The 20,495-nt window shown below is 50.5% G+C and overlaps 1 protein-coding gene across 3 annotated transcripts in view; it reads left to right on the plus strand.

Annotated features, from left to right (window-relative positions):
• Positions 1-522: 522 nt before the first annotated feature.
• The window catches only part of FSTL4 (follistatin like 4), a 332,505-nt gene continuing 312,532 nt past the window's right edge, over positions 523-20,495 (plus strand). For all 3 annotated transcript variants that reach the window (XM_080672857.1, XM_080672858.1, XM_080672859.1), the window contains exons 1-2: positions 523-759; positions 9,226-9,361. In XM_080672857.1, the coding sequence (XP_080528983.1) occupies positions 9,236-9,361 (126 nt within the window). In that variant the 5' untranslated portion in view covers positions 523-759; positions 9,226-9,235. The remainder of the gene's footprint in view (positions 760-9,225; positions 9,362-20,495) is intronic.

The following is a 20,495-nucleotide window of genomic DNA, read 5'->3' on the forward strand; positions in this document are numbered from 1 at the left end:
CAAATGTCATCACCTGGGATTGCCCCTCTATGCCCAAGACTTTGTAAGGTTCTGCAGTTGGGAGAGGGCAGATTCAGAAGAGAGAAAGTAATACAAACTGCCTTTTCGCAGGTCGTTGGCTCTCAGCCAGGGGGAGTGTTATTTGACTTTGCCTCCAGGGACAGCTCTGGGTCTGGTACTGCCCCTGATCTACAAGCTATGTGGCCAGTTCGTTGTGCTTCTTGAGCGCACAGCCTTGGAGAATCCAAGCCCCAGAAGGAGCTGGGAAGAGAGAGAGGTGAGGAGGGGTGTTTTGGCAGGTAAAGGGGGTTGTCACCTGCCAGGCTCCCGTGAGCCAGGGGCGGAGCTACTCCGTCCCGCGGCGGGTGCAGGGGTCGCCCTGGAGCGCCCGAGTCCACGCGGCCCGCGTGCGCGCCCAAGCTCTGCGCACCTGCTGCGGCCCCGCGCGGCTCAGAGCGGCGGGCGGGTGGCTGCGCGCACAGGTGGCTGCGATTGGATAGGCGGGGCCGGGAGGGTGACGTCACGGGCTCCGGTCCGGGCGGCAGAAATAGGGCAGCCTCGGCGGCGGTGGCACAGCAGTGGGCAGCGGTGGCTCGGAGAGCTGGAGCCGCGACAACCTCCAGGGCGCCCAGGACCCGCCAACAGCCACAGAGACCGACCGAACGCGGAGCCGGGTCGCCGCTACCGCTGCCGCCACGGGGCGCTCCCGCGAGTGGGAGTCCGGCCACCTGGTCTTTCCTTCGGCCCCAGCTGCTTCAGGTACGCGGGAGCGGGGAGGGTGCCAAGCCGCCGCCAGCAACGCCGGAATGCACCCCGTCGGGGTCCCTGCGCCCACGGGTCTGCGTCTTCCCGCAGGGCCCAGAGCGGGCGCTTGCTTGTCCTGCCAGCCGGTGCTGGGAGAGCCAAGTTTGCCCGCCTGGCGGGCGGCGGGCACGGGATCACGGAACGCGGGCTTGGCTGGGCTACCCCGGCCCGGGCCAGGACTCGGGGTAAAGGCTGGGGCGCTGAGACTTGGGGCCCATGTCTGCTGGAAGGACCGGAGTGATGGGGTGGCGTGTGGAGCGCGGCGCAGAACAGTTGGGGCCGAGCCCGCAGCCCGCGCGGGCCTGAGACCCTGCAGGCGCCGCTCTTGGGCTCAGGACCCCTAGCGGCCTCGGCGAGTCAGGCGAGCGGCGGCCCTTCGGCTCGGACCCGTGCCCTTGGCCCCGTGCTCACTCCCCCCTCCCTCCAGCTTTGCGGGGAAACTTGCGTCTCCTCGCTGCAGCTCAAGGACCCGCTAAACTCGCCTGGCCCTCTCTTCCCCGAGCTCCCAGCGTCTGGGCTGAGCGTTGGCCTGGGCGCGGGAGGGTGGGGAGGACGGACCCGGGACTGAAGGCGGCCCAGGGCAGCCCTGCAGCTCTCGTTCTGCGGGGCTGGTCGCAGATCCGAGCGCGCAGCAGTGTTCCCAGCTGGGGAGTCACTAGGGAGCATTTTGTTTTGGGGGCGCCCAGGCAGGGAGCTTGGTCCTAAGAGACCTCGCACTGTGGGTGATCTCCGCCTCTCTTTGCGCTAGCGAAGAAAACCCGTTCCAAGTTTCGGGGGACTAGGCTACGCCAGGCAGAACGCTCCGCTTTGGGCGCGTGTCGACTCGAGTTCGGGGTGAGAGCCGCGCGAGCCTTTGCGACTCCCTTCAGCTGACACAGGGCCTGCCACCTGAGGACTTCTGTACCTTCCGCTCTAGAAAGGGCAGAAACCCGCTGGAAGTAGTGGGGTTTCTCTCCCTGCCCAGCACGTGGCAAGCACCCGTGCCGCGTGTCCGCCTGCTGGAAGTGCCTGGGGGCCCGCTGAGTGGAGCCCCACTAGGCCTGTATCATCGCCCAGAGTTGGTCCCCATGAGCTGTCCAGCCTCGCTGACTCCTGATAACTGTCCCCGACATTGATGAATAGCGCTTCCACAGCCTCTCCTCCTCTCCCCTCTAGGTGTCGCTTCCGCCGAGGTTTCTGGCAAGTGAAAGCAGAGCCAGTAGCTTGGGTCTGAAACCTTGGTAAATTTGTTGCAATGCTGTGTGTGCACCAGGAACCGTACTAGACGGGCCCCCGAGATACAAGCATCCATCCACATTTTGTGAGTCAAAGATAAATAGAATCTCAAGAGGAGGTGGCACAGCAACTACTGATTAGTGCCCCAGAAATGGGCCTGTATTACAATCTGTGAGGGGGAAAAGGGGATGGGGAAGAAATTCTGACCTTTCTCAAAAGTCCCTATTTTTCTACTATCAGGCTTGAGGGAAAGCCAAAGCTGACTTTTCTCAGTGTCCTCATAATCCTGGAGTGGCCTGGAACCAGCTCCGGGTCTGGGCAGTGGTCAGGTGGAGGGCTCACCTAGGAAGCAAATGGTCAAGGGAATGTGTGGTGTGGCTTCTATGACGCTAGAGCCGCAGCAACCCTCATGCAGTAGCTCAAGCGCAAGACTTGAGCTGATGCCCACAGGGCCCATGATGTCTGCTTCTCGTCTGAGTTTTGTAAGCAGACACTGCAGCATCTCTAGACCATTTTTGTTCAGACACACTCAGCTGAATGTTCGTCTTCTTCCCATCCCAGGGGAAAAGACAGTCCCCCCTCCCCGAAGACAGACCGAAATAGTCACTGATGTGATCTATTAAAATTGCTTATTAAAAAGTTGTCCCAGTGGCTTCTGCTCTCTTGGAATTTTATGACTACCCCCAGTTTTTGTTAATCCCAGGAAGGCTCTTATTGCTCCAGAGAAGGGCCAGCTTGTTCTGGGCATTGGGAGAACTTCTGTCCTTGGTTGTACTTGGAGGTGGGAGAGGGAGGGGTAGGTTGGATTTTTTTACCTTGATAAATCAGTCACTCAGGATTCTTTTCTGTCTACTAAAGGCTGCAGCATTTTTTTTTTTAAAAAGAGATCTTCATGTTGCGATCTTTTGTTGGACTTAACACTATATTCCAGAACCTGGAATTGAATAGTCAAGATTTCCTAAAAATTTACCTTAATTCCTACTTTGCTCTTTTGGGTATTTTTCTTCAGACTCAACCTCCTTGTGTTGCTTATTTGTGGTCAATTGTGTGCTTGCTAACTTAATGAAATTAGGTAGTTATTTCAAGAGCACATCTTTCCCTACATTTTCTCTCTCAATACATGACACAAGGCATGGAACGTCAAATAAAACAGAATTACAGTTGAGAGAAGATGGTACTTTAAGAGGTATAATCTGAATGTTGGAAGGGTGAGGGTTCCTGGAAGTTGTGTGTGTGTGTGTGTGTGTGTGTGTGTGTGTGTGTGAAGCTTAATAGCAAATAGGAATGCTATAGGTTAGTATATATATTGTGTACAGACTAATTTAGGCATCTAATTTATTAATTGTTGGAACAAATCAACCAAAGATACAGAGTAGGAATTAATATAAAGTGCAATATAACTTCATTATGGTTTGTGGCATGGTTAGCCTGATATATTTCCATACTTAATTTCCTGGGTTGGTATTTCAGGGACTATCTTAGGAAGTTTGACCCCCTTTCTTTTTTCCTAAAACACTCACAAATAAAAACCAGGGTCCTAAACCTTCCAAAAGAAATTAAAATATAGCCTCCTGGTTTTAGGTTGGGGTTTGTATGGATTTTATTTCCTTTTTACACTGGGCAGACATACAGAAGAGGACTACAGGGTTTGGTGGTCCCCAGTGGGTTTCTGTTTGTTGATTGCCAACATCCAGGTGTAAAATGCAATGCACCTCAAGTAACTGGCTAGAACCATGGTCGGCAAACTGTGGCTTGCAAGCCACATGTGGCTCTTTGGCCCCTTGAGTGTGGCTCTTCCACAAAATACCACGGCCTGGGCGAGTCTATTTTGAAGAAGTGGCGTTAGAAGAACTTTAAGTTGAAAAAATTTGGCTCTCAAAAAAAATTTCAATCGTATTGTGGATATTTGGCTCTGTTGACTAATGAGTTTGCCGACCACTGCCCCTAGAACATACAGTTTTTCAGTAGGAAAGGTTGGACATGCAGGCGCCTCAGGGTCACAGACCTTACGCGCTCTTCAAGGTTTGGTGGTATCGCTTGGTTCTGCCAAATTGTTGCCACAATTTCTGGTCCTGTCCATTACAAAGAGAAGCCATTTCCATGTGGCTAATCCATATGTCTGCTTTGGTAATGTTACCGTATTTGGGGAGAAAGCCCGAGAGAGAGAGAGAGAGAGAGAGAGAGAGAGAGAGAGAGAGAGAGCGAGCTCATGGACAGTCTCCCGCAAAGCTTTGATGGTCAGAATTTCCCCTTTTCTCAATCAGGGCTGCTTCCCACCGGAGAAAAGAAGTTCGTATTAAACCTGCCAGTTTAACGTTGGTGCTTCTTTCTCTCTGGTTTCTGACCCTGTTCAATAAAGACAGCTTACATTCTGGCCTGTGTTCTCTGGTGGGGAGGATTTGGAATTGACATCCTCAAACCAATTTCTCCCTACTGTGTCATATTTTTCAACTTTCTTCACAAAGCAAGTCAAAATTTAGAATGTTACATTGTACAACTTTGTAGTGCCCCATAATTTTAAATACAAATAAACAAGAGAACCAGTATAAGATTATATTGTGAAGCCAGAAAATCTCGTGGTTTTTACAAGGATCAGGCAGATGCCCTAGTGGTAGATGCACTAAAAATAGCAAAATCAGTCAATCTAAACAGAAGGCAAACATATTCCATACGTGAGTTTGTGACAAGGTAAGAAACAGAACTGTTACCTAGACCTGGGTTTTAGTCTTGGTCTGGCATGGCATCACACACGGGTGAATTCCTTAACTCCCTGGGCTCTGGTGTTCTGACTGTGCAGCAGACTGGCTGGCCCCTGGTTCCCCTGAGTGTGGGGAAAGTGAGGCACAGGAGGGGAACCTTGGAGGATGCAATGAATGACTTCTCTGGGAAACGTGATGTCTTAAATATCAAGGGATTGTGTTTTATGACTTGTTTGAAAAGGTGGTCCCAGCTCTTTTCTGAGGACGATCTTGGGTAGATTTTTAACAATCCTAGCACTCTAGCATGGACTGAATGGCATTTATAAACCCGAATTGATCTCAGGAGGAACTCTAGGTTGCACAAAGAGGGTTTGCAACCTTATTGATGGTACTTTCCCATGTCTATAACTGGGAGATTCTTTTATTCCCTTCTGTCTGAAGGCCAGTAGGGCTATTTGCATTTGAGGAGTAATGTGTCAACAGGTCACTTCCCCCAGAGTGACTGTCTTCGCCATGCTGGTGTGCCCATGAATTGAGGGGCATCCTTGTTGCCTGTCAGTCTGTGCATCACCATGTGGTTTCTTCTTGGTCAATAAAGACAGCAGCAGTGGACGCTGAGAGCCTGCGAGTGGTCCCCTCCGGGGGCGGGAGGGGGTGCAGGAGGGGAGCAGCATGGCTTTCCCTCGCCCTGCTCCTTTGGTCTTGGTTGGACTCCTGAAAGCTGGAGGAGTGCAGCTCTTGGCAGCCTTTTGAAGAAAGGGAGTCTTGGGGCTCAAGGTCTCCTTTCGCACCATGATAAAAACAGCAGTTTGTCAAAATAAAATATTGCTAAGTAGTGAGTGGCAGCAGAGGATGGGGGTTAAGAGCATAGATATCGATTCCAGCTGCCTGGCTCGAAGTCCCATCTCTACCACTTATTTGCCACATGGCCATCGCAGGGGACTTACCTTTCTGTGACCTGTCTCCCCTGTCATCTGCCTAGGGGATGCTTATTGCCCTCCTCACAGGGTAGAAATGAGGGCTATGCATGTAAAGCATTTAGGACAGTGCCTGACATATAGTAATCCTATATAATAAAAGCCTAATGTGCTAAGTGTCTGGTCATCCGGTGGGCTGTGCAACCAATCAAAGCGTAATATGCTAATGATATGCTAAAGCTGCTCAACTGCTCACTATGATGTACACTGACCACCGGGGGGCAGACAGTTGACCGGTTGATCAGTTGCTATGATGTGTACTGACCACCAGGAGACAGATGCTCCAACCGGTAGGTTAGCTTGCTGCTGGGGTCCGGCTGATCGGGACTGAGCGAGATGGGAAAGACATGCCCTGGAGCCCTCCCGCAGTCCCTCCTCGGCTGACCAACTTCCTGCGTCCCTCCCTGGCCTTGATTATGCACTGGTCAGGTCCCTCAGCCTGGCCTGCACCCTCTTGCAATCTGGGACCCCTCGGGGGATGTCGGAGAGCTGATTTTGATCCTACGGCAGAATGACCAATTGCCAAGACATGCACTGACCACCAGGGGGCAGACGCTCAATGCAGGAGCTGCCCCCTCATGGTCAGTGTGCTCCCACAGGGGGAGCACCACTCAGCCAGAAGCCGGGCTCACAGCTGGTGAGCTCAGTGGCAGTGGTGGGAGCCTCTCCCACCGGCACGGCAGTGCTAAGGATGTCTGACTGACGGCTTAAGCCTAAGCTGTCAGTCAGACACCCCCCAAGGGCTTTCAGACTGCGAGAGGGCGCAGGCTTGGCTGAGAGACCCCCCCCTCGAGTGCACGAATTTCGTGCACTGGGCCTCTAGTTGCTATATAAGTGTTAACCAAATAGTTCTACTTGGTTATTAGACAGATCATCAAAATTGATTTAGACCCAATATTAATTCTTTTTTTATGAACTGAACTGTCATAAAGCTTGAGTTGTAAATTTTTAGGCTGTTGCTGCTATAGATGTAATGAATTGTCACTCACCCAGAGAATAGAATGACACATCTACCATGCAAATGAAGGTTGATCTAGTGGTGGCCAAGCTGAGCTCAGCTTTACAAAGAAGCTGCCTAGGAATGTTTCAGGAGTTGGCCTGGCTCCTGTGTTCTCCTGTATTCAAATAAAACCTCCCAGGACCTCAATACAAACCAGATGAATCCAGGGACAAGTCCAGGTGAGACAGGGCTGAGCTGCAGCTTCCCAAAACACAGAATAGCTGGCTTAAAGCCAGAGGTCAGGCTGCATACTCCTAAGGGAAGTGATTTGCAGCTTGCCAAAATAGCAATTAAAATGAGTGGATTTTATTTTGATGCCACCCATTAATAATAAAACATCAAACATAACTGGTCTTGGATTACTAGGCAAGTTGAAAACTAAATTTTTTGGCTTGAATATTTCCTAACTCCTGGGATTGACAGGGGGACATTAACTAGAATAAGTCTTGATGGCCTTGCTTTTTTAGTTTATTTGGGCTGGAAGGCATGAGCAGGGAGAAAAGACCTTCCCTGTGTGTGCTCAGCCCAGCAGCACTGTTGACGAGAGTGGATAAGTAGAGAAGAATTAATAAAGGAGAGTGGGAAGCAATGTCTTTCTAGTTCTAGCTTGAGTTACTGTTGCTGGTTTTAAAAATGTCCCAAAATCCAGCAACTGATTTCGGCAGTGTCTGGAACGTGGCTCTGTGTTCAGAAGAGAATAATTTATGGACAGTAGGGAGTCACCCTGTTTATTTTTAGAAAAACTGGTTGCAGTTTGGAAAAGACATTTCTATTCTCTTTCCCCCCCTCTGAGTGTGATGTTCCCTCCTCCCCAGCGCCAGAGGAACCCCCAGGCCCCAGCTAGAGTGCCACATGGGGAGTGCTGAGTGGGTGGCTGCTGGGAATGCTCCCATCCTCTCCCAGGTGGCAGCCGAAGCCATACCTTTCCACTTAACTCTGCCTTCTTTAGAGTGCAGAGCAGGGGCCGAAAGGGGCGCGACTGTGACCTTCACGCTATACTTACCTGACACCTGGACTATTGCCCTAGTAGCTCCGGCTCTGCCAACAGATGTGGAAGATGAGCAGCTGGAGGAACAGATGTAGGAGTGGGAGCCTACGGACTCTTTTTAATTTAAGAAGACACCTTCTCTTACAAGACAGTCATAACTTGTAACCTTGCCTTTTCATGGAACCGTGTTACCTGCCCACACTTTTTAGTCTGCTTCTCCTTCCTGGGGGCATTTCTGTCTCAAGCTGGGGACATACAGCAAATCTGGAGAGGCAGCTCTATTTGGGTGTGGAAAGCGGCCAAAGGAAACCTGGAATGTGGCAGGAATGTGTGTGTTTGGCGGCCCGGGCATGAGCACTGGTGACCATATGGCACCTCTAATGCCCCTCGTTTAGGGTCGGAGTCCTCCAAAGCTGTTGCCTTTGGGGGTGAATAGGGGTGGACGCCTCCAACGGGCTGTAATGTCCCTCAGGCAGCTAATCCTTTTCGACTGGGGCGCCTTCTCTGGACCAGCCCCTAAGCCAGGTCCCACGGGCTGCTGGCCTCCAAGGCGCTCTTTTCATCTCCCAGCCAGGATCAAGATGCAGTGTGGGCCACATGCAATTAAGCACTAAATTGTGTGGTGCTCACAGAAATCAATAACCCCTAAAGCTTCTGGAGTAAGAGTTGTAAACACGGCACCATGCGTTCTATCTTGCTCTGTTTCTAAGAGATACTGAAATTGAGGTCGGAATATGTTCATAGTAGAAACCCTTTTTAAAAAAGTACAGCTACTTGTGCAAGTGGACTAGTCTGTGTCCTGGTTCCCCTTAGTACAATGCCCTGCACATGACAGGGAGTGGAATATTTATTGTAGCTGATCCTTAGTTTTTTTCATCCAGGTAATTCTGTGATTACTTTGAATTGCCCATGTCTTGTCTTCTGGGACTTTAGACGTTTTTTATCACAGGAGCCTCAGGAAAAACCTTAAAAGTGATTGAAATCCCATTATCCATGGGATGCTTGGATTCTGCTGCAAAAATGATTGGTCTTGAAATGAAAATATTGGACCTTATAATTCTATTTTGAAGCTTGTAGACTGAGATATCAGCTGCAAACGGGCTGCCATGGGCTTAACATGATTCCTCATCAGCATTTATAGAGCACTAACTGCTTTCTGAGGACACCGAGGCATAGGTGCATGGTGACCTCACAGAGGGGCCCAGCTTTGTCACCCTGGTCTGTTCTTATAGACATAGTGGTAGGTGGCCTTTCAGGTGGGCTTCTATAGAGCAGCTAGCATTTATAGAGCTCTTACTGTGCGCCTGACACTGACTCCTTCCATCCTCACAGCAACCCTGTGAGGTACGTATTATTGACTCCATTTTAGAGAGAAGTAAACCAAGGCTCAGAAGTCATATAACTTCTCCATAGTAGAACAGAAAAGTTGTTGCTAGGATTTAACTCAAGTTTATCTGATTCTGGAGTACAAATACTAACTACCCCACGACTTGCTTGCACTTTGTAACACTTAATTCTAAGCCATTGCCATTTTCTCAACAGACTCAACAAAATGAAACCAGGACACGTTTGGCTGCATCTCGCACTGCTTGGGGCCTCCCTGCGGGCTGTGCTGGGATGGACCGACCCAGGAACCCGCAGAGGCCTGAGCGTGGGTGTGGAGGAGTCGCAGGCAGAGGTATTGTCTCTTAGCAGATGACCTGACATTGCAAACTGATTGCTTTACAGTATCTGACTTACCCCTTCACTTTTAGTTTATATCAGTTAGATTGCAGTGTGAATTTAAATTGGTCCCCTTCTTGGTAGGGGACAGAAGAAGCAACATGTGTTGATACGGACAGAAGGTTTACATCACACTGTAAGTAATGGTCTAAATCTCTCCAATGCTGAAAATGCATTCCAAAACCCAGCTGGAGTTGCAAGGTTTGTCTTCCACAAAGACCTCAAGAGAACCGCCTTTCGGTATATTTAATAAAACCCTGAAAATGCAGACTCATGGGTGGAGCACACCCCTGTGAATTAATGAAGTCTTTTAATTATAAAATATATTTTAAGAGAAATGAACTCCTTTTCGGGTCTATAGATAAAAAGGAGCATGCTGAGAAAGAACTGGCAAGTGGAGGTCCTATGGGAGGCCGCCTTAATGAACAGATGAGAATGATTAATGGCATGCTAGGTGTATATAAATGCTTCTAAAGTGCTTGGAAAACTTGTTCTCAAATACCTCCCTGGAGAGTCTGATATACTGCTAATTGCTTAGTGAACTTGGTCTTAAGTAATGAAGAGGATTCATGAACTACACCTCACCCTGCTCAGGTAGCAGGCCTCATGAATTTGGGGCTCATGGGGGACACAGGTTTTCTGCAGAAAAGGTTTTGTATGTGCTGAGCTTTAAGAAACGACTTTCAAGACCCCCTGGGGTTTTTCCTGTGATGCTGCGAATACTGCGTCTCATCTAAGAGCAGTTCAGGGCACCTGCACTTCCGTTGTCATCCTCCATGCACACCTTCCCCCACCCCCTGTTTCCCTCTGTGTGCATTTCCTGTCCTGTGGGATGAGAGAAAAATTACCTCAGAAAGTCAACACTGCCAGCGAGCGAGTAATGGTACACAGTGTAGGGTTGGGTTAATGCATTTATTTGATCAAATGATATAATTTCTCTTTCATTATTACTTAATTGTAATGCAGTCCCAAACCTATGGGGCCTTAATCTTCAGGGAGCTTCAGAAGTAATTTGCCACACACTTTTCCTGCTGAAGTTAGCGAGGCTTCCTTTTGTGGTGAGCAGATGATTAAATAGAAACACTATCTCTCCCATCTAAATCCATGAAGGACGCAACTTAATGCTCTTTTGAGAGAGTCTGGAGGCTGACTTGCTGGGGAGCACAGCATCCTGGAATGGCTTGATCATTATTCTCGCATCCACGGAGAGAAACGATCACCTAAATCCTACAAATATACTGTGGCATATTTAATAGCAAAGCAAACAGGCAAACACGTAGGTTGCTTACTTAGACTGCTTACTGTTGGGGCTCGCTGGCCCACTGCTTCAAATCACTTCTTTCATGTAAAATAGTCCAGTCGATTAAGGTGGAATTTAGATGGAGGCAAATTGAAGACAAGTTAATATCAACGTAGGGTCTCTTTATCTTAGCTGGGCAACACCTGAATACTCTGTGCACCAACAAGAAAGAGCAGCTACTGCTCATCCTGAGGAAGGGAGGCCTTTTTGTTTGGGGGTGTGGTTTTGCTCTTCTTCTCCCCCCATTAGGATAGAGTCCAGGAGATGCCATTGTCTTCCAGGTCCAGGAATTTGTTTTTCTAATCCTCACCCGAGGATATGATGCTTTTATAGATTTGAGAGAAAGAGAGAGGGAGACAAAGAAAGAGAGAGAGAGATATCAATGTGAGAGATAGACATCAATTTGTTGCCTCCTGTGTGTACCGGAACCAGGGACCGAGCCCGCAACCTTTTGGTGCATGGGACAAAGCTCCAGCCCACCAAGCCACCTGGCGGGGTGCCAGTTCCAGGAATCTTGTTGCTTCCAGAAAAGGAAGTGACGCCTCTGCAGACTCTTCCTGCAGGTGCAACTGCATCGATCCAATGCTCTTCGCTATAGATGGAGTTTTGCAAAGAGTTGTCACTTCTACCCGTGGAGTCTGCTTATAGCGATGGTTAAATGAGATGATGATGATGTGAAGGGCCCAGGACAAAGGACCGCCTCAGTACATGTTTAGACAGAGACAGAACATTTGTAACTGCTTTGTTTGCTGACCTTGGTCACACTTTATGCACGCCCCCCACCCCCTTATCGCCGGGATCTTCTTGCTCAGGAGGCTGTCCCTTCTTTCCACATGCCTGAATCATCCCCTCTTCTGAGGCTTAGCTCTGGCGCTCACCTTTTATCCAGAACCTTCTTTGACCACTCTTGGTTACAGTCAATCTTTTTTCCCCATAGATGAAGCCTATCTTATTTATCTTTCTCTTTCTCACAGTGTCTGATCATTTTAAGAGCAAAATAGAAGCCCAGTGTGCTTCTGAGCCAATCAATATTTTTCAACATTTTGGTAGTAGTCATGAAGTCACGGGTGCTTTCCAAATCCCGATTAGACCACCTGGTACTTAAGTGTGTGACAGCTCCCTGCACAGCGGGTTCCTTTCCAGTGGAGACATGAATGGTCTTCCCAGCAGCCTGCCAGCCAAGCCAGGCTTGTATCTTATCCACATCCAAGATAGTCCCTGTGTAATAGGTTCTGGGCAGTTTTTTCTTTGAGTTGTAGCTATTAACATATCCATAACTCACTGCCCAAACCACATGAAACTCCTCTAGCAGTTTCCTCAGACAGTCTTATTTTCTGGAAGAATAAAAACCAACAGAGTTTCTTGAGACTCACAAAATAAATCTAAAGACCGTTTCAGGAATGGTAAATGGTAAAATGTTTCTGTGTGTGTTTTCTTCCTGAGAGTAGTAATTTACAAAACATTCATTCGCTTAAGATTTTTAAAGTACTTGGAAAGCATTAATAAGATTTGATTTGCCTTTAAAGTTATTATACCAATTACTTGAGTGACCTATGGGTAAGAAAGAATTAAATGACCAATGCATGTGTGTTTCTACATTTTTAAAGCAATTACAGCAAATGTGAATTTTGTTAAATTGTTTTACGAACAAAGACTGCGGTTGACATAGCTTCAAGGAGTTTGCCATTTTACAAACATAGATAAAAAGAAATGTAGCTGGGCGGAGTTGCTCTTTAAAAAGGGTTGAGTGGTAGAATGGCCTGGAATACTAATGCAATTCTGAATTCAGAAGAAACAATTCTGAGAGATATAACTTATTGAAATTCTGAAATAGTTATGTTTTCCCCTTCCCTCTATGCTCTGGCTAATATAGAAACAGCAGCACAATCAATGTTGGTAGAATTTTATATTTGGGGGAACCAGAAAAGTGAGAAGTGATGTGGTGGCAGCTCCAGGAACTCACCTCCTCTTGAGGAGCAGGCATCTACAGGAGGGCCCCCCACTTTGGGCCCTGGATGCTGTGTCCCCCCACCCACTGGACTCCAGGATTGCATGGTGGCCATTACACAGCCTTATGCGTCCTTCATGTGTCTTACTGAACTTTTTCAGAATTGCTCTTCCTCCTAGTTTCTAGTCCTGCACTAGATAACGAGACACAGTCATGTTGGCTCTTATGAAAACTGTTAGCTTTGTAAGCCTCAGTGCTTACGGGCCAGAGATGTGCTTGGAATCAGACACCACGTGTTTTTGATCTGTGCACATTCTCATGGGGAGTCTTGGAGGAAGAACTGTGTCCGGTGGTGTCCGTAGTAAGGATGACTGCCCCGCTTCCTAACCCCAAGGGTCAGCCTAGGAAAGGCCCATCCTCCCTGGCTGACTGGCCCTTGCCCCTTTTCCACAAGACTGCGCTCATGGGCACTCCTGCCTCTGAGAGGATGGCTCCTCATCGCAGAGCCCTTACCTGCTCTGGCTTCTTCTGTGTTGGTTGGGCTTTAATTAATTAAAAGAAAAAAGATTTTCTTAAAGTGTCATTGTTCTTACACATGTGACTGAATCTAAGGCAATACTCCCCCGTCCTTTCTGGTACTGTGCTCCCTCCTCCCCTCCCCTCTCCTGGCCCTTCCATTGGCACCTCTGCTCACTCTGCCTCTGGCTTTGTGGGTTTGGTCCTCCCTGTGGACAGACAGGTCCAGGCTGGATGCTGGGCGTTTTCTCTGCTTCGCCTGCAGCACAGTCCTTCATGTATCTCTCCTGTGTGTCCCCGGCATCACCCTTCCTAAAGACTCACTGTTGCCAAATCTAGCATTTGACGGGCTTTCAAAGAAAATGATGAGCAAAGTGTCTCAGCAAGAGGCACAGGTTTTTTCACGGGCGTGGAGCTCTGGGATTGCTGCCTGCACCCCTTCATGAGGAACAGGACTTCTACTGCAAGTGGGGTGTGGGGTAGCCTCTTCTCTGAGCTTGAACACTCAGCATGGCTCTCTGCTGTGTCAGAGGGTGTGGGTTTTAGCTTTTCAGGTGACACTGGGAGAGCACAGCCTTGCACCTGCAGATGTGTGAGTAAATCCATAATTTTCAAGGTGAAAGAAGGTGGCAAATGCTCCAAGTTCATGGGGCTGTTGGATGAGCTGGTTCCCACTGCAAGTCGGCCTGGGCCGTGCCCTGTGCCAGCACCCTTGGAGCTTCTGTGAGCTTGTGAACAGCCAGGGGGGCCTGTAAGTGCAGATGCTGATGCAGTAGATCAGGGTTGGGCCTGACATTCTCATTTCTCACGAGCTCCACGTGATGCCGCTACTCCCAGTCCCAGGGCACACTGGGCAGAAAAGTTCTAGAGGCGTCCTCCCACACGCCCCATGCACACACCCAAGGAGGAGCACCCAGCTGGTGACTAAGCCTGGCCTTTGTCAGCTCTTGCCAACATGACAGTGCTGACTGCTGTCAGGAAGAAAAGAGCAATGTGCACGTTGCAGTCATGCCAGGAAATAACATGACATGGCATGGGCGTGGGGGCAGAGACAGGTAGGTGAGGGGAAAGGTGAATTTAAATAGCCTGGGTTTGGAGTCATTTTCAAGCAAGCAGGTGGAGAGAGATACATCTCTGATCCCAGCGCTCCTCCTTGGTTTGTTTTAGGTGATTTAAATCCTGAGGGTCAGCCACACCCTAAGCTCTCTCCCACCACCACCTCCATGCCACTCATACTGGTGTCCTGTGCCAGTCTGTCCCCCAGGCTGTTTGGGGGAGCGCAGCTGCCTGGCTAGTGTTCTGTTTGGAGCTCTTGTTCTTTATCCTTGGACGGAGGAAGTGGCTGTCTTTGTCCTTTGTGTTGGAGTTCTCCTCACCCACCTCTCCCGGGGAGCCTTTTGCTCTGTATGGGTCGGCGCACTGCCCTTTTAGTGTTTTGAGATTATAGGTGACAGAGTTTTAATTGGCTCTGAGAAGTTCAATGCCCTGGGAAAATGAATATTTATGAGTTCACAGAAAACTATTATTTTTCCCCTCTTCATTTAGCATTTACTCATCTAACTACTTTATTTGTGCCTTTGCTGCTGAATAATCTGTGTTCCTTTAGGACACTGCCCACCCTGTAATCAGGACACCAGGCCCTGCATTGCAAATGGGGCTCTGATTTCCATTTTGGGGGAGTTGGCAGCATCAGGTCTGCTGGGCCCCCATCATCTGCTTGATTTATTCTCGGTGACTTACGGGCTGTCTCTCTGGCTTCCCATTTCGAGAGAAGTAAATGCTTTGCTGGTGTCGGACAGATTGTCACAGGCCTCATGTAAGTGGGCCTCATTCTTTCCTCCCAGGGCCTTTGTCCTTCTGCCTTCACTGCTGTGGCTTCTGCTCTGAGCTCCTGGCCCTGCCTTGCCTCCACCACCTGGGAGGCGGAGGGCACTGGTTCCAGCAACGCTGGGCGTAGGATGAGGTGGGCCTTGTACTGGAGCAGGTGGCCCCTGAGGAAGCTGCAGTGGGGGCCAGGCGATGCTGTGGGGAGGATGTGTGTCCCGGTGGCTGAGAAGCTGTCTGTCCATTGAGCCTGACCTCCCTCTTGATTGGTGACCACACACATCTGCATTTTGGCTTCAGGCATTCCCTTGAGGCAGGAAGACATGAACTAAGGAAATCCTGTCTCTTTCTTCATGGGGTCCTGGTTCCAAGAGCTTTTGGGGGATTGGATGGGAAGAGATTAACCAAAGAACATATATGTATATACTAGTATACATAACCCATGGACTCAGACAATAGGGCGGTGAAGGCCTGGGGTAGGGTGGGAGCTGGGTGGAGGGGGGCAAAGTAGGGGGAAATGAGGGACATCTGTAATAGTGTCAGTAATTAAAAAAAAAAAAGTGAAACTTGAGCATTCTCATTTAACACTTCATCTTGATGGGGCTGCCCGCCAGCTGACCCTGGAGACAGACAGTTCCTAGCCCCATGCTGTGCTCAGATATTTCAAGGACTATAGTGATATTCAGAAAACAAAATTAACTTCATTTCACTTTAATTTAAAAATGTGTTCTGACAGCACTTCGGGGCTTAGTAGGGAGCGGCGACACAGAATCCTGCCCTGAGTGGATCACCACAAGCAGAGACAGGGGCTGAATCCTGGCGGGATTGGGGGGAGGGGCAGCTAGCGGTTTACCTGGTGCTTCTTCCTTTTCTCCAAGGGAAGGTGCCACACAATCATGTTATGAGGCGTCGTCCCTGAGGATCTGGGCTGCAGTGTGATCGATCGGACAGCAACGGAGGGCTGGTGGGTGGGGGTGAGGAGATGGAGGAGAGCTCTGAGGTGTGGCTGTCAGGTCAGCAACTGAGTATAACTGCCCGGTGATGGCAGTGGAGCTGGGAGTGGCACGGGGCACATGTAAATTCTAGTGATCCGCCTGTTATAGGGCTGGCTTTCTCTCTGCCGTCAGAGTAAAGCCTGTTAGTCCTTTCACCCACTCCCAAACTTGAAAGATGGTCCAGTGGGGGAGAACCAAGCAGAGACCTCAAGCACTGGAAGAACCTTCTAACTCTAACTGCAGCCCGCCCAGACCCTGCTTATTTTAGGACGAGACCGCAGGATTGTCATGGAGGCTCTGCATTCCGGGTCTAGCCTGGCCCAAGTGAGGTCTGTGCACCCGAGCCACTCCCTTCTCTCTCTGGACCTCTTCTCTGGGGCCCGGGCCTCTGCAGCCGGCCTGCTTTTCTGACAACACATCTGGCCCCACGCAGGCTGAGAGGCCTCGATGCTCCTGGCAGCTTGGCTGCTGGGTGGGCATCTCCTGGCCTGGGAAGCCTGGGCAGCTCTGGGCTCTGGGGAGAAATGGCTGCTGTCCACCCCCCTCTCCTAACCAAACCCTGTATGTTCCACGTTCCTGCTTTCTCCTCTAGGATATTTGTTATTGTTTGAAAACCCCATAGTCGGTGTTTCCTGCTGGGGCTGCATCAGTTGCCTGACAGGCTGCCTGTCTGCACTGGCTCCTAAGGAACCTCAGCCCTGCCTCTGTCTCAGGGGCCTCGAGTCAGAGCACCCGGTGGCTCTAACCTGTGTCTTCCCTTGCCAGCTGTGTGCTGAGGGCCCTTCCTCTCTGTGACCTTCAGGTTAGCGATGAGTAAAATGCAGATGATAACAGCACCGCTGTCAGAGCTGTCATGAGGACTGAGATGGCACCTGTGATTCCTGGCACCGAGCACCTGCTCAGAATGTGGCAGTCAGAGCTGTAATCTCCGAACCCCACTGTGTACCTCTCCCTCCCCACGGCCTGGCATGTCCACCTGGGCCATAGCCCTTGTCACTCCGTGTTTAGCAGGTGGCTCTGGGGGTGGGAGGGTGCTTTCCCTGGTGGAAAGGTAAATCTCCCGGTGTGAGCTTCCCCAGGCCTCCAGGGTCCAAGAGAGCTTGGTACAAAGTAGGACGTTCAGATATCTGTCAAGTGAGTGAATGAGTCAGCGATCTTTTATTATTCATTTTGGCATCATGTAGGAATTTGGAAGGTGACTAGAGTTTCTAGGACTCCTTACAAAAGAAATCCCAGGAGAGAGTCACCTGACTGTCTTTGGTTTCTACTTATAATAGAATCTTGTCACAGTTTCAGATCTTTCCACCATCCTTACTAAATCAGAGGAAGCTAAGAGAGTCCTATAGGCTGTGTGTGTGGGAGGGAGCAGAGTCCTCCACTCAGTGGCTGTGCCTTCCTAGAGTGGTCCCTGGGGCCTGCGTGGCCCCGGCTATCCCTTCTGTGACCAGGCCAGCATCACTGAGGCAGGCACACCTGAACCTCACCAACAAGGGAACCAGAGTAGGAAATGTAAAGTCAGACAAACACAGGATATTCTGTTCGTGCTCAGAACGTTCAGTCAGCAGAAATAGTCTGTGGCTCCGGGGAGGGTGGCCGCCAGCTGTCCCTGTGAAGGGAGTAAGTGCCCAAGGGTGATGGGGACAGAAGTTCTCTTTGGAGATGTCATTACATAGGTGTAAGGCTTTTCCTGACAGTCATCTTAGGACAATTGGTTTAAAAGCGTGTCTAAGCTGTTCTATCATTTGAAGCCTGTTCTCTGGATAAAGAAAGCAGAACTCTTCCTATTTATTTCCCTTTCTGGCCTTGCACTTAAAGCATGCTCAGAAACTTTCTCTGTCGTAAAGACCTCGGGTTTCTGTGCTTCTGCTGATGCCACATTGTGTGCATCCGCTCAGAGAAATGGACTTGCATGTGGGCACGCTGGGAGACGTCAGATGGGAGAGGCCTGCCAGGCGGTGCTCTAATTGGAGTGCTTCTAAAAACTGCCCCCCGGTGCCTCCTCTTCCTCCTCCATGCTCTGCTGTTGGGCTGTTACATACGCGGTTGTTTCCACTTTAGCATTTGGCTGTGGAGAAGGGGATTTTCTGCCTCATGCTTGGGTGTTCATCCCCTGGCCGCACAGCTCAGGGGATGTCCTTATGTCCCAAATCAAGGACCTTCTCAGGACACTGTTTACCTGCCTAGCATGGGTTTCTGGGCCCTGGGTTGTCTGGGCCAACAGGAATACCTGGTGGACTTAAATCTTAGTCATCAACAGTATCCACGGAGCACCCAGCTCTGTGCTTGGCCCTGGCCAAGTAGTTGACGGGAAAGAGGATTTATGATTCCATTCTGGGGGCTTGAAGACCAGTGGGACATGGGGGTGGCTGGGTGGGGGGATTGGGAGGTAGATGGAGCAATCCACAGTTGCTGAAGGAATCTGAGTTAGCAGAAGGAATTTACACACCTCTGTCGATTGTTACTCTTTTCTAACCTGTGTATAGTGATTCAATTAAGTTCTCAACCTCAGCCTGAAGAAAATTCAGTCTGTTTATTGGCTAATGAAGGAGGAAGCCGCTTGCGCCTGCCTGCGGGTCCTCCCCACTCCCCACCCCGCCGTCCCACAGCAGGGTGCTTGTCTCACAGGCCAGGCTCTTGTTTTAGACCCACCTTGGGCTAGGTGTCCCTCCTTGTCCACTGGCTGTCCCAATGGGTTTGGTAATTTTTAGGAATGGAAACACTTCTATGGCCATGCTGACTAGAACAAAATTCTCTGTGCTTCATGGAAATGTGTAATAAAATTTAAACCTAACCTCGTTAAAAACAGCCACTCCTGCGATACAGGAAGAGATGGTCATGAGCTGCTCCACGGGAAGTTCCTGCATGCAGGCTGGCATCTCACCGTGTAACCACGAGCAGGAAAAGGCGCAAGCAGAGCTATAGGAAATCAGCTGTATGCTCACACATGGTGAGCCATGAATACCGTAGAAAGCATATTTGGCTACAGTGTGGGCCAAACTGTGGGTGGCATGAGTTTAGAGCAGAGAGGCGCTGGGTGGGAGCTGGGGTTAGGGAGGACTTCTGGGAGGCAGAGGGCCTTAGAGAGGATGGGGGAGATCTGGGTGGGCACAGTATGTCAGTGTAGGCATGGGCTGGAATAGGACCATATCTTGTGGGAGGAAAAAGGAGAAGAGACTGGTGGGCTGGGTGTCCAGGCTGCTGGCAAAGTGAGCCACCTGGGACCCCTGATGGCCAGGAGCAGACTCGCCTCCCGATGTGCCCATGAGGAAGGGGTATCCTGAGCCCAGGGATCTCCTGGAGCCCACTGCCAGCTGCGGGTGTGCTCAGGGCATTGAGCATTAGGCAGCCGCCCTCCTCTCCTTCTTCCCATCCTCCATGTCTCTCTCCTCTGGAGACTGGCTTTTCCTCAGAGCTGTACACCCCACCCTGTGGACCTCACCATGTCATATCAGCCCTGTGGCCCTGGCCCTGGCCCTGCCATCACACGGGCCTCCTGCTCCAGGGCCCTGGACTGCTCAGAGGAGGTCTAGTCTTTGAGAACTTGACTGAAGAAGCATCTGCCCTGGTCCCATCCACAGGGGACAGGTTCACATATGTGAGGTGACATGTAGGGGTTCTGAGCAGAGGGTGTGGGTGCAGACCTTGGAGAGCGGGAGAGCAGTTCACGTGGGTGGAGGGGGCTGCTGAGAGCGAGGACCAGCCTCCAGCCTCTCAGATCGTGCTCAGAGCAATGTGCGCTGAGATTGTTAGAGAGCTGGAGTCAGGGGAGGAGGGCCTGCCTATGTGGTCTTAAATCTTTGCTCTTCTTTGCCTGCCCACCTTCCCCTACCTTGTCTCACCGGTATCCTCCCACACCAACCCAGCCCATCTGTAGCTGGGCAGCTCAGAAGCCTAGCTTATCCCTCTCTGGGTTTTCCCAGAAAACCCGTTATAAAGTCTGCCTGACCTCTGGGCGCCGACTCACATCTCAAGGTCAGACCCTGACCGTCCTGATGCCTGTGCACCTCACACCTGGGCCTGTGCCCGCACCCTGCCCACCAAAACTGGGGCTCGGACATGGCCCTGTGACTCCAGAGTCTCATATCCTGTGGCTGCAGGGAGTTCCTTTGTGCAGCTGCTTTGAGGTTTAGCTGGAGTTGTTCTTGGGGAGAGAAGAGGGGCTACATGGGAGGCGAGTCCTGGCTTTACCAGATGCCTTTTTTAGAGAGCCTGACGCCCAGTGGAATCAGTGAGCAGCACCGCACTTGCGGAATAATTAGGCCAGTCATCATGGACGACAGGACGTGTGAGGAGCTCCCCCCACCCCCACCCCGCCCTGCTCTGGGCTGCACTCTGCTCCCAGCCAGGTGCAGAGTCTTGTTGAATTAGGAACGTAGTGTCTGTGTGATGTCTATTTATGCGTAACCAAGAGCTAGGGAGTGGTGGGGACAGAGGGCACCTGAGGGTGGGGGGCAGGGTGGAGCTCAGGGCTGGGAGTCTGGATGACATGTCTCATCCTTTCCTTACA

This window comes from Plecotus auritus (assembly GCF_963455305.1).
Source record: "Plecotus auritus genome assembly, chromosome: 6".
Lineage (NCBI taxonomy): Eukaryota > Metazoa > Chordata > Mammalia > Chiroptera > Vespertilionidae > Plecotus > Plecotus auritus.